The 15055-nt window shown below is 36.8% G+C and overlaps 2 protein-coding genes across 2 annotated transcripts; both read left to right on the top strand.

Moving 5' to 3' along the window:
- Positions 1-351: 351 nt before the first annotated feature.
- Positions 352-6812, top strand: LOC145877196 (uncharacterized). Its single transcript, XM_082972487.1, has 2 exons — positions 352-963; positions 5582-6812. Exons 1-2 carry the CDS (start codon positions 582-584, stop codon positions 6466-6468), a joined length of 1269 nt encoding a protein of 422 aa, XP_082828613.1. The 5' UTR covers positions 352-581; the 3' UTR covers positions 6469-6812.
- A 4076-nt stretch (positions 6813-10888) lies between these two features.
- Positions 10889-14742, top strand: LOC145877199 (uncharacterized). Its single transcript, XM_082972490.1, has 2 exons — positions 10889-10901; positions 12957-14742. Exons 1-2 carry the CDS (start codon positions 10889-10891, stop codon positions 13877-13879), a joined length of 936 nt encoding a protein of 311 aa, XP_082828616.1. The 3' UTR covers positions 13880-14742.
- Positions 14743-15055: the final 313 nt, after the last annotated feature.

Below are 15055 nucleotides of genomic sequence, written 5' to 3' on the forward strand. Positions count from 1 at the left end.
AGCTACTCTCCAGTTTGCTCCCAGCAGCGTTCATAGAACATAGATCACTGTTCAACTAGGCTGCGGAGTTCCTAGTTTGACAGATAATTCAACCAGTGTGACCAGTGGGTTTCTTTAAATGAATGAATATGAAACTGCCTTAAATACAGATGTGAAGCACAGTATGTTTTAAATTCTCACTCAAAATATGCACTGCTCTTTTTGAACGTCTCAATATAATATTATTATTTAATGAAAGGAATGAAAAATACATTTGTGTGCAACAACAACTGCGTTTCCCTCCAGTCAGCAGACGGCGATGTGCGTCTTTCAGGCGACGCTGCAGCGTGACGTAAAATCTAGTGGACGGAACACTTCTTCAACAACATCTAGTCAGCCACCTCGGTAGCCAACAGCCGAAACATTTAGACTGTTTCTGTGCATATTTGCCTCTGTTTTTTAAATATACTTCTGACATCTAGTTAATTGCCCCCATTTAAATGTTATAGGTACATTGTTAGTCAACTAGCTGGCTTGATAAATTAGCCTAGCACTAAACTAGTCGCTCATGCTAACTAGCTAGCTAGCTAACATCCCCGAACATGAGCTCCCTAAACTACTCCCCTCCTGTTAAAGAAGAGGAGGTCTGCTGGACGGAGAAAGAAGCTCTGGGGCTGAACATTGTCGTGAAAGAGGAGAAGGAAGAGGAGGCTGTTACAGTAAAAGAAGAGGAGGAAGAGGAAGAGGAGGATGTCACAGTAAAACAAGAAGTAGAGGGTGAGGCTGTTACAGTGAAAGAAGAAGAGAAAGACGTTTCAGTTAAACAAGAGGAAGACGCGTTCAGAGTGAAAGAGGAGGAGGATGTTACTGTGAAAGAAGAGGAAGAGGTGAAAGAGGAGGATGTAGTTTTTGAAGTGAAGGAGGGGAAACAGGGAGAGAGAACTGTCATATTGACAGAGGAGTCAGGAGATCTGATTACCACCAGTAAGTACTGTCTTAAAAACGAGCTCTAACTGCAAAGGTTTTGAACGAATGTGTTGTTTTAAAGCAGCATGCTACTGAAATTCTATACTTGAAAATGTTGTTCTGTACTATAGGAATTTATGTTATAATATAATGTTGAAGCTACATTTTAAAATGGGTGATTAAATCCCTGAATGCTGATTGGCTGACAGCCGTGGTATATCAGGCCGTATACCATGGGTATGACAACATGTATTTTTACTGTTCTGATTACGTTGGTAACCAGTTTATAATAGCAATAAGACACCTCAGTGATAGATGGCCAATATACCACGGCTAAGGGCTGTATCCAGGTACTCTGTGTTATGTTGTACATAAGGACAGTCTTTAACCGTGCTATATTGGCCATATACCACACTTCCTCTGGTCTTATTGCTTAACTGTAACATGTGTATACCATCAGAGTCCCTCCCACCACAAAATCACAACTTAATTGTCTCACAGAATGGCAAACAAGTTATAAATGAAACTTTTGACGTGTGTCTATTGTAGGCCTTGCGTGTATACCAACAAAAAGCAGATTTCTAAATAATGTTGGAGAAATACATAAAATAAGATGCATTATTGACATGAAATGGACATGTGTTATGGGGAGACTGAACATATTAGCAAAAGGACAAGCGTTTTGGGGAGACTGAACATATTAGCAAACGTTTGTAAGTCTACAAAAAAACATAAAATAAAATAGCCATTTCAAGGAAAGGCTGAACTAAAGAATTATCATTTAGAAAATATGGTAATTATTACTTTAGAGATGAAGTGGGACACCAACAAAATGTTATTTACATTGGATCAAATACAGCCTATAACATGACATTATCTATTATTATAGAGCTCTGCTCAGCCTATAAACATGACATTATCTATTATTATAGAGCTCTGATCAGCCTATAACATGACATTATCTATTATTATAGAGCTCTGTTCAGCCTATAAACATGATCTATTATTATAGAGCTCTGATCAGCCTATAAACATGACATTATCTATTATTATAGAGCTCTGATCAGCCTATAACATGACATTATCTATTATTATAGAGCTCTGATCAGCCTATAAACATGATCTATTATTATAGAGCTCTGATCAGCCTATAAACATGACATTATCTATTATTATAGAGCTCTGATCAGCCTATAACATGACATTATCTATTATTATAGAGCTCTGATCAGCCTATAAACATGATCTATTATTATAGAGCTCTGATCAGCCTATAACATGACATTATCTATTATTATAGAGCTCTGATCAGCCTATAACATGACATTATCTATTATTATAGAGCTCTGATCAGCCTATAACATGACATTATCTATTATTATAGAGCTCTGATCAGCCTATAAACATGACATTATCTATTATTATAGAGCTCTGATCAGCCTATAAACATGACATTATCTATTATTATAGAGCTCTGATCAGCCTATAACATGACATGATCTATTATTATAGAGCTCTGATCAGCCTATAACATGACATTATCTATTATTATAGAGCTCTGCTCAGCCTATAAACATGATCTATTATTATAGAGCTCTGTTCAGCCTATAAACATGACATTATCTATTATTATAGAGCTCTGCTCAGCCTATAAACATGACATTATCTATTATTATAGAGCTCTGCTCAGCCTATAAACATGACATTATCTATTATTATAGAGCTCTGATCAGCCTATAAACATGACATTATCTATTATTATAGAGCTCTGATCAGCCTATAAACATGATCTATTATTATAGAGCTCTGTTCAGCCTATAACATGACATTATCTATTATTATAGAGCTCTGATCAGCCTATAACATGACATTATCTATTATTATAGAGCTCTGATCAGCCTATAAACATGATCTATTATTATAGAGCTCTGATCAGCCTATAAACATGACATTATCTATTATTATAGAGCTCTGATCAGCCTATAAACATGACATTATCTATTATTATAGAGCTCTGATCAGCCTATAAACATGACATTATCTATTATTATAGAGCTCTGATCAGCCTATAACATGACATTATCTATTATTATAGAGCTCTGTTCAGCCTATAAACATGATCTATTATTATAGAGCTCTGATCAGCCTATAAACATGACATTATCTATTATTAAAGAGCTCTGTTCAGCCTATAAACATGATCTATTATTATAGAGCTCTGATCAGCCTATAAACATGACATTATCTATTATTATAGAGCTCTGATCAGCCTATAAACATGATCTATTATTATAGAGCTCTGTTCAGCCTATAAACATGACATTATCTATTATTATAGAGCTCTGCTCAGCCTATAAACATGATCTATTATTATAGAGCTCTGATCAGCCTATAACATGACATTATCTATTATTATAGAGCTCTGATCAGCCTATACACATGACATTATCTATTATTAAAGAGCTCTGATCAGCCTATACACATGACATTATCTATTATTATAGAGCTCTGATCAGCCTATAAACATGATCTATTATTATAGAGCTCTGTTCAGCCTATAAACATGACATTATCTATTATTATAGAGCTCTGATCAGCCTATAACATGACATTATCTATTATTATAGAGCTCTGTTCAGCCTATAACATGACATTATCTATTATTATAGAGCTCTGATCAGCCTATAAACATGACATTATCTATTATTATAGAGCTCTGCTCAGCCTATAAACATGACATTATCTATTATTATAGAGCTCTGATCAGCCTATAAACATGATCTATTATTATAGAGCTCTGCTCAGCCTATAAACATGACATTATCTATTATTAAAGAGCTCTGTTCAGCCTATAAACATGACATTATCTATTATTATAGAGCTCTGATCAGCCTGTAAACATGACATTATCTATTATTGTAGAGCTCTGCTCAGCCTGTAAACATGACATTATCTATTATTGTAGAGCTCTGCTCAGCCTATAAACATGACATTATCTATTATTATAGAGCTCTGCTCAGCCTATAAACATGATCTATTATTATAGAGCTCTGATCAGCCTATAAACATTATCTATTATTATAGAGCTCTGCTCAGCTTATAAACATGACATTATCTATTATTATAGAGCTCTGATCAGCCTATAAACATGATCTATTATTATAGAGCTCTGCTCAGCCTATAAACATGATCTATTATTATAGAGCTCTGTTCAGCCTATAAACATGACATTATTTATTATTATAGAGCTCTGATCAGCCTGTAAACATGACATGATCTATTATTATAGAGCTCTGCTCAGCCTATAAACATGACATTATCTATTATTATAGAGCTCTGTTCAGCCTATAAACATGACATTATCTATTATTATAGAGCTCTGCTCAGCCTATAAACATGACATTATCTATTATTATAGAGCTCTGTTCAGCCTATAAACATGACATTATCTATTATTATAGAGCTCTGATCAGCCTGTAAACATGACATTATCTATTATTATAGAGCTCTGATCAGCCTGGAAACATGACATTATCTATTATTATAGAGCTCTGATCAGCCTGTAAACATGACATTATCTATTATTATAGAGCTCTGATTAGCCTGTAAACATGACATTATCTATTATTATAGAGCTCTGCTCAGCCTATAAACATGACATTATCTATTATTATAGAGCTCTGATCAGCCTGAAGACATGACATTATCTATTATTATAGAGCTCTGCTCAGCCTATAAACATGACATGATCTATTATTATAGAGCTCTGATCAGCCTATAAACATGACGTTATCTATTATTATAGAGCTCTGATCAGCCTATAAACATGGCATTATCTATTATTGTAGAGCTCTGTTCAGCCTATAAACATGATCTATTATTATAGAGCTCTGCTCAGCCTATAAACATTATCTATTATTATAGAGCTCTGATCAGCCTGTAAACATGACATTATCTATTATTATAGAGCTGTGCTCAGCCTGTAAACATGACATTATTTATTATTATAGAGCTCTGTTCAGCCTATAGACATGACATTATCTATTATTATACAGCTCTGCTCAGCCTATAAACATGATCTATTATTATACAGCTCTGCTCAGCCTATAAACATGACATTATCTATTATTATAGAGCTCTGCTCAGCCTAAAATACGACATTATGTAGCCTGGCAGGTAGGAGCCAGTAACCGAAAGGTTGCTGGATCAAATCCCCGAGCTGACAAGGTAAAAACGCTGTCATTCTGCCCCTGAGCAAGGAAGTTAACCCACTGTTCCCTGGCTGCCGATGACGTGGATGTCTATTAAGGCAGCCCCCCGCACCTCTCTGATTCAGAGGGGTTGGGTTAAATACGGGACACACATTTCAGTTGAATCCATTCAGTTGACTAGGTATCCCCCTTTCCCTATTGTAGAGCTCTGCTCAGCCTATAAACATGTGAGAAAGATTAGATTTTATGTTCTACATTATTATTATTATTAGGGCAGCCACCAAGTTTTTATTAAATTATGTAATGTTCTGAAAACTGACTTCAGGTTTTTGAGGAATCTAGCCTCACAGGAAGACAGTTTTATTTTATGGAGGTTTAATTCAGTTCTCTGTTTAATATTGAACTAAATACTCTGTCTTTGGTAGGAGAGGGACCAGACTCTCACTCTGACAGCGGGGAGACTCCTTCAAGGGAACCAGACCCAGAGACGCCCAAACCAGCGAGACAACACCACTGTTCCCAGTGTGAAAAGAGTTTTAAGTGGTTAAGGAACCTGAAAGTACATGAGAGAACGCATACAGGAGAAAACCCTTACGAATGCTCCCACTGTGGAAAGAGTTTTACCAAGTTAGGGAACCTAAAAGAGCATGAGAGGACACACACAAGAGAAAAGAGTTTCCAATGTTCCCAGTGTGGAAAGAGGTTTACCCAGTTACGGTACCTGAAACAACATGAAGAAATACACACAGAAGATAGGAAGACCTACCACTGCTCTCAGTGTGGAAAGATATTTACTGGGTTAGGGAACCTGAAAATACATATGAGAAGACACTCTGGAGAGAAGCCGTACCACTGTTCCCACTGTGTAAAGAGTTTTACTCAGTTAGGGAGCCTGAAACCACATGAGAGGGGACACACTGGAGAGAAGCCTTATCACTGTTCCCACTGTGGAAGGAATTTTAGGTGGTATGCGAGCCTGAAGGAGCATGAGAGAATACACACAGGAGAAAAGCCTTACCACTGTTCCAATTGTGAAAAGAGTTTTACCCATCGAGGGAGCCTGAAAGCGCATGAGAGAATACACTCAGGAGAAAAGCCTTACAAATGTTCCCGATGTGAAAAGAGTTTTACCCGGTTAGGGAGCTTGAAAAAGCATGAGAGAACACACACAGGAGAAAAGCCTTTCCAACATACTAATACACAGGAGGAGAAGACATACCACTGCTCTCATTGTGGAAAGACATTTTCCCAGTCAGAGGACCTGAAATCACATGAGAGAATAGAGAGGCTGTGTTCTGACTTATGTTTTTGATTGAGAAATTGTGTTTTTGTTCATTCTACATTAAATAATATTGTATGAATGAAATCATACTGAAAAATAGGTCTACATGTTTTTTCCAGCTCAAGACATGATCATGTCGAAAATCGGATTAAAAGAGTAAAAAAAAATGTTTTGATTATGAACTTAAGATTGATTGAATGCAGGTGTAAACCCCTAAATGTTGTTCACTATATCATTGGGATATTTCAAACATGTTAATTATTAAATAGATTGATATTAGTATTTCTTCATTCAGATTGTCATTGTAAATGCGTATTGGTTCTCAATTGACATATCTGATTAAATAAATGTGAAATAAAGTAAATGCCATATTATTTTTGGGAAGTCTATTTGGTTCTATGTTGGGACTATAAGAATATTTTGAAGATAAATACACAAGGCAGAGTACGAGAGAGACAGAGGACGAGAGGTCAGTACAGTACTAACAACCAATGGAAATAGTGTTTTTTCCTGTAATAGGGAGTTATTGATCAGTGGTTCAGCAACATGGGAGGATGTAGATGTACACTACCGTTCAACAGTTTGGGGTCACTTAGAAATAACCTTGTTTTTAAAAGAAAGCAATTTTTTGTCCATTAAAATAGCATCAAATTGATCTGAAATACAGTGTAGACATTGTTAATGTTGTAAATGACTATTGTAGCTGGAAACAGATGATTATTAATGGAATATCTACATAGGCGTACAGAGGCCCATTATCAGCAACCATCTCTCCTGTGTTCCTATGGCACGTTGTGTTAGTTAATCCAAGTTTATCATTTTAAAAGGCTAATTGATCATTAGAAAACCCTTTTGCAATTATGTTAGCACAGCTGAAAACTGTTGTTATGATTAAAGAAGCAATAAAACTGGTCTGCTTTAGACTAGTTGAGTATCTGGAGCATCAATGTAACCTCTCAAATTCATAGACAGGTGTCGCGTCTTTTTTACCCAAAAGTAGTTTTTTACCCGGAGACTGTAGTGCTACTTTCTCAAAATGAACATAAATGCTGTAGGGGGAGGGTTCTGGTGTTTTACCAGGAGACTGGGGCCGATCCCCATTTAGGAATGTATGTCTTGCTTACTCACACTCTGCATGTGTTGATACCTGGCTGAAAACCCTCACAGTTGTTGGCCAACAGATTTTGTCATGGAGTTTTCATTCAATAGGGTTTAGAGTCCATTTCATCTTAAGCCATTCTTTTAAATACGGTAATACCTTTAATTAGAATGTTGTGCCTTTAAATACCTTTTCATTCTAATTTTGTTGACGGACTCAATAGAATACACGGAGTCAGAAACTAGGGATCAATTCAAGAAAGTCATCATTCGTCTCTGTTTCAACACCAACTGGTAGATTTAAAAATACTCTGATCTTGTAGATTATTTAGGTACATTTTAGGGTTAGGAAAGTATGTATGAATCATAAAAACAATAGTCCTATAAATCTACCCTAATTCTTACTAATCATGGAAGTTTGATGACAACGGCCCAATCCTACATTTACATAAGTGTTCAGACCCTTAACTCAGTACTTTGTTGAAACACCTTTGGCAGCGATTACAGCCTTGAGTCTTCTTGGGTATGACGCTAGAAGCTTGGCACAACTGTATTTGGGGAGTTTCTCCCATTCTTCTCTGCAGATCCTCTCAAGCTCTGTCAGGTTGGATGGGGAGCATCGCTGCACAACTATTTTCAGGTCTCTCCAGAGATGTTTGATCGGGTTCAAGTCCGGGCTCTGGCTGGACCACTCAAGGACAACAGTGCAATAATATGTAACAACTTCACAACAAATACACACATCTAAAGTAAAGGAATGGAATTAAGAATATATAAATATTTGGACGAGCAATGTCAGAGTGGCATAGACTAAAATACAGTAGAATAGTATAGAATACAGTATATACATATGAGATGAGTAATACATAGACAGATACAGTAGAATAGGATAGAATACAGTATATACATATGAGATGAGTAATACATAGACAGATACAGTAGAATATGATAGAATACAGTATATACATATGAGATGAGTAATACATAGACAGATACAGTAGAATAGGATAGAATACAGTATATACATATGAGATGAGTAATGCATAGAGAGATACAGTAGAATAGGATAGAATACAGTATATACATATGTGATGAGTAATACATAGACTAAGATACAGTAGAATAGGATAGAACCTAGTCTGTTCATTATATACTTCTACATGATGTATTGTTACACCATGTAGGAGCAGTATAGACCTAGTCTGTTCATTATATACATCTACATGATGTATTGTTACACCATGTAGGAGCAGTATAGACCTAGTCTGTTCATTATATACATCTACATGATGTATTGTTACACCATGTAGGAGCAGTATAGACCTAGTCTGTTCATTATATACATCTACATGATGTATTGTTACACCATGTAGGAGCAGTATAGACCTAGTCTGTTCATTATATACATCTACATGATGTATTGTTACACCAACACAAAAAAAGGAAATTATATTATTTTATACTAATACAATTGCTCAGAGAAAGAGATTTAGTTTAAAATGTAATTCTCAAAAGGTTGGGGTCTGAATTATTGCCACCCATGTTTTCAATACTCCAGCACCCTCCCCTTGGGAGGATAATGACACTGAAATGTTTTATGAGATTAGAGAACACATTGGGTGGGACCTTAGACCATTCCTCCATACAGAATCTCTCCATGTCCTTGATTTATTTAGTCTGCGCTTGTGGACTGCCCTGTTCAATTCAAACCACAGGTTTTCAATGGAGTTCAAGTCCGAAGACTGAGATGGCCATTAAAAATGTTGATTTTGTGCTCAATTAACCATTTCTTCTTTGATGTTGATGTGTCTTGCTGGAAGATCCACTTATGGCCAAGTCTCAGCCTCCTAGCAGAGAGGTAACCAGGTTTTGGGCTAAAATATCCTGGTAGTGGGTAAAGTTTATTTATTTATTTTATACAGTAATTTTTTTCTCATCTTTATCAAGGGTATCAATAACTAGGTGCTTATTTTGATATGTAGTTATTTGACTGAATCAGAAATACAGATGTGGAGTAGATGTAGAGTTTGTTTTAAATTCTCATAAAAAAATCTGAACTAATCAAACAACACTTGTTGCTCTTTGTACGTGTTGATATAATATTCATATTTAATGGAGAGGAAAAAACGTTTCCCTAAACTGCTTTATAATATTATAATTCAATGAAGAATAAAAATAGTTTTCCCTCCTCAACTGCGTTTCCTCCCTCCAGACAGCAGATGGCGATATGTGTCTTTCAGGCGATGTTTCTAGTGTGACGTATAATCTAGTGGACGGAACGCTTCTTCAGCAACTGCAGCCACCTCGGTAGCTCGCTAGCCGACAAAGTCGGAACATTCAAGTTCTTTAGACAATTTCGTGGTTTAATTGCCACTGTGATTTAAACATAGTACTCCATTTTATGTAATATTTACGTTGTAAGTCAGCTAGCTGGCTGGTTAAGTTAGCACTAGTCTAGTCGCTAATGCTAACTAGCTATTATCTCCGACCATGAGTTCACTAAGCTACTCTTCTGTTAAAGAAGAGGCCTGCTGGACGGAGAAAGAAGCTCTGGTGAAAGAGGAGGAGGAAGAGGAGGCTGTTACAATACAAAAACAAGTAGAGGGTGAGGCTGTTAGCGTGAAAGAAGAAGAGAAAGACGTTTCAGTGAAAGAAGAGGAAGCGTTCAGAGTGAAAGAGGAGGAGGATGTTACAGTAAAAGAAGAGGAGGAAGATGCAGTTTTTGGAGTGGAGGATGAAGTGAAAGAAGATGAAGACGTTTTTGGAATGAAGGATGAAGAGGGGGAGATTACTGTCACATTAGAGGAGGACGAAGAAGAGAAGACTGGAGAACTGATTAACACCAGTAAATACAGTGAGTACTATCTAATAAAACAGGGACATTGATCTGATTAACACCAGTAAATACAGTGAGTACTATCTAATAAAACAGGGACATTGATCTGATTAACACCAGTAAATACAGTGAGTACTATCTAATAAAACAGGGACATTGATCTGATTAACACCAGTAAATACAGTGAGTACTATCTAATAAAACAGGGACATTGATCTGATTAACACCAGTAAATACAGTGAGTACTATCTAATAAAACAGGGACATTGATCTGATTAACACCAGTAAATACAGTGAGTACTATCTAATAAAACAGGGACATTGATCTGATTAACACCAGTAAATACAGTGAGTACTATCTTATAAAACAGGGACATTGATCTGATTAACACCAGTAAATACAGTGAGTACTATCTAATAAAACAGGGACACAAACTCTGCAGATGTTGAACTAATGTGTGATTTTTAAAAGGGCATTCTACACTCAAATATGTTTTTGTACTGTCGGAATTGTTCATGACGTCCTCCAGTGATTAAAAAAAAACCTTTCCTGTTGAAACATGAAACAAATAAATGTTTTGAGCAAAATAGTGTTTTTTTAACAACTGCAAACTAGAAGGAGTGAGTGATGTCATAGTGAGGCCTCCAAGGAGTTGGCTTGATGGGAAGTCGTGATGTCATCCAATAGGAGGCTGATCTTCATGTGAATATTCATTATTCTTTTTAAAATCCTTCCTGTTCTGTCAAGTTGGTTGTTGATCATTGCTAGAAAGCCATTTTCAAGTCTTGCCATTGACTTTCAAGATGATTTAAGTCCAAACTGTAACTAGGCCACTCAGGAACATTCAATGTCATCTTGGTAAGCTCCTCCAGTGTAGATTTGGCCTTGTGGTTTAGGTTATTGTCCTGTTAGGACAGTTTTTTGTATTCAGATCTCTGAAATGCTCTCTACCTACGTAACATTTAGTGTCTCCTTATGTTACGCTGGGAAAACAGTTTTCATGGGAACAGAAATCCTAAATAATTTCAGAGTTTGCTAAATCCAATGGTTCTAACCGAGAGTCACCTTAACTTTATTTACAACACCCAAATAGATACTGTCATTAACGTCGTTCTTCAATAATTACACATAATACTTAATACTGTAGCTGTTTAGTTACAGTCACATGTTCAACTATCATCAGCTGATCCAGGAAATCATTTTCTGAATGACAGTCACATGACAAACATCACGACATGCAACAACAACCAAAGTGCTTCTTCATTCATTACTCTGGTAAAGACAGTTATGCCGTGCTCCACGTTGGATCCAACATCCCAAACAAATCGATGTTTATAATGTGTTACTGTCTGGCTGATTTACAGTAGGGTCTCATTACTCTGTTTGTGCACAGAGATACTTAGCTCATAATGTGTAGAGAACTGTTCCTTGATGGATAGGCTATTGTACAACACACAGAGCTATTTTCCTTTATTCAGGACATTTAGAATGACAACACATTACAGAGTAGCCTAGTGGGATTATTCACAAAATTATCTGGTGATCAGGTTATGAAATGTCATGACAAAGACATGTTAGTTTCCATGTTTCACCTGAAATATAAAATTATATATAGTCTTAGGTGAAGTAGGTCTATGTTGTTGTTAGGTGAAGTTATGGGTCCTACAGTAGGTCTATGTTGTTAGGTGAAGTTATGGGTCTTACAGTTGGTCTATGTTATTGTTAGGTGAAGTTATGGGCCAATTTGTTAAACACTTAGTGTACAAACCCTCATTGTCAGGCTGATGTTAAAGCTAGCCAAAGAGCATTTTACTGGTTGAAGTGTTTTTTAAGTATAAATCAGTTGATATGCGACAATAACACAAACATATTAAGTAGGTGATTCAAGCGAGTCTTACAATTATAATCCATATTTAATGTGAAATGCACTCATAAGCAACCTGTAAATGGAGGCTATATTTGCTGTCAGCCTATGAGAACTCCCCTGAGTTTTCCCCCACGGTGGTGAATTAGTGAATAGACACAGAGCTTAATGTGAGTTTCCTTGAGTAGCACTCCTGATCTTGTGCTGTAATATTCAGAATACATTGTGAAAACTAAAATCTTTGCTCACTATTTTTTGCTCCAGGCAGATATACTACATCCATAACTAGTGGTTTCCTCATTACCAGATACACTATATCCATAACTAGTGGTTTCCTCATTACCAGATATACTACATCCATAACTAGTGGTTTCCTCATTAGCAGATATACTACATCCATAACTAGTGGTTTCCTCATTACCAGATATACTACATCCATAACTAGTGGTTTCCTCATTACCAGATATACTACATCCATAACTAGTGGTTTCCTCATTAGCAGGGAAGTGTTTCTGCAATCATTTTTGTGTGCGCATTGACCTCGTGTCGCAATTTTAGCAAACACAGAAAGGGGCCAATATTGGAGACCAAAAGTCATCTGGCACACTGCTTAGGGTTTCAACAACTTTAAAAACTTTTCTAGTTTCTACTAATGTGAAAACAAGACAAAATATGATTGTTGCTAAGTTGACTGTCTTAATTGTCAAATATTTTAACAGACGTCAATTGTTGTACAACTTCATGGGTACGCTCTGGGCATCACCTTTTACCTCAAATAAACAGTGGATTTCTGCTGTTGTGGACCTTTAACCATCTGCCTGACTTTGTTCTCACAGGAGAGAGACGGGACTATTGTGGATCCTCTGGGGAGCCTCAGCAACATCATGATGCTGATGAGGCAGAGAAGAGTCTCTCCAGATCAGAACTCCTCAAGAAACACCAGCGAGTTCACACAGGAGAGAAATCTCACTGCTGCTCTGACTGTGGGAAAATATTCAACTCTTCACTAGGCCTTAAAATACATCAAAGAATTCACACTGGAGAGAAATCTTATGGCTGTGATCAATGTGGGAAGAGTTTTATTCGGCTACAAACTCTGAAATCACACCAGAGGATACACACTGGAGAGAAACCTTTTGGCTGTGATCAATGTGGGAAGGGTTTTACTCAGCTAAACAGCCTGATAGTACACCAGCGGACACACACAGGAGAGAAACCTTATGGCTGTAATCAATGTGGGAAAAGTTTTACGACATCTAGCTATCTAACTATACACAAGAGAACACACACAGGAGAGAAAACATATAGCTGTAATCAATGTGGGAAGAGTTTTACTCAGCTAAACAGCCTGATAGTACACCAGCGGACACACACAGGAGATAAACCTTATGTCTGTGATCAATGTGTAAAGAGTTTTAGTACGTTTGGCTGTCTGACGGCACACCAGAGGGCACACACAGGAGAGAAACCTTATAGCTGTGATCAGTGTGGGAAGAGTTTTACTACATCTAGCTGTCTAACTAAACACCAGAGAACACACACAGGACAGAAACCTTATAGCTGTGATCAGTGTGGGAAGAGATACTCTGATAAAAGATCTCTGATCAAACATCAGAAACTACATGAAGGAGTTGTTTCATGATATCAGTGAAATAATGTCACAATGTAGAATGTTTTAACATTGTAGTAGGAGTATTTTAATAACGTCAGAATGTAGAACCCTAAACGTTTGTTGTTCAATTGATTTTAGCCTCAGGGGGAAAAATCCAGGCTCTGAAATGGAAGAGTTACTATTTATGTGATTTAACAAAAAGTGACTAACAAAAAAAGAGTTCTGTTACACTTACCACGTTGGTGACCCACTGGAATCACAATGCAACACTTCAAAATGTAGCTAGCTGTTTTCTACAAATTGTACTCTAACCAGTGATGTACACATTATTCCCATATTCCATGTGGTTTTTGAGCTGTTAGTTTTAACAGGACGTGCAACCTCATCTCCCTCCTCTCGCACAATTGATTTCAACATGATATCGATGAGTGATGACAAATAAGTGTTGTGTTCCTTTGTTCAGCGACCCTTAAATGTAAATGCATCACTGTTGCCCTGCTTTTAGAATATCAGGGTTAATTCTCAGATGTGCCAACCCAAGTGTACTAGAGCATGACATTGGGGACTGGGCCCCGATCCAACAACATGCCTATCTAGTGAACACTGAAAAGAGAGAGAAGCTCTGCAATGAGGTGGAAAGTTACTACGGATATTGCAGGAGTTTCCTCTTGAAATCAGACATGTCTGTGGTGAGGACAACTTGGTTGCTGATTGTCTCAAGGGTGGGCAGTTAAAAAGTTTAGTGTTTTGTGTTTAGCCAGTCCGTTGCCATGGATCACAATTTATTTTGACTGCACGTTTTTCCGTATTGGAGATGAGTTTTGTTTGGGCTCGTTCCAAGGGGACGAGAGTTCTAGAAGCTAGTGAGTTTTAGGAAGACGAGAGTTCTAGAAGCTAGTGAGTTTTAGGAAGACGAGTGTTCTAGAAGCTAGTGAGTTTTAGGAAGACGAGAGTTCTAGAAGCTAGTGAGTTTTAGGAAGACGAGAGTTCTAGAAGCTAGTGGGATTTAGGATTCTATAGAAAGAAAAAGGAGAAAAAAATAATACGATTGTATATTATTATTTAGAAATACGTGTTTTTAATTGTTGACATCCAGTGGACACCATGTTTATATTGTAGAAGGGAAGCATTTTTGTTGATTTTAATATGAAATGTAAGTTGTTTTCTGTTGGTGGTGAGCAAACTTGTCCATCAAAAATATAGGAT

The sequence above is a fragment of the Salmo salar genome, unplaced genomic scaffold (assembly GCF_965601325.2).
Source record: "Salmo salar unplaced genomic scaffold, fSalSal1 ptg000712l, whole genome shotgun sequence".
NCBI lineage: Eukaryota > Metazoa > Chordata > Actinopteri > Salmoniformes > Salmonidae > Salmo > Salmo salar.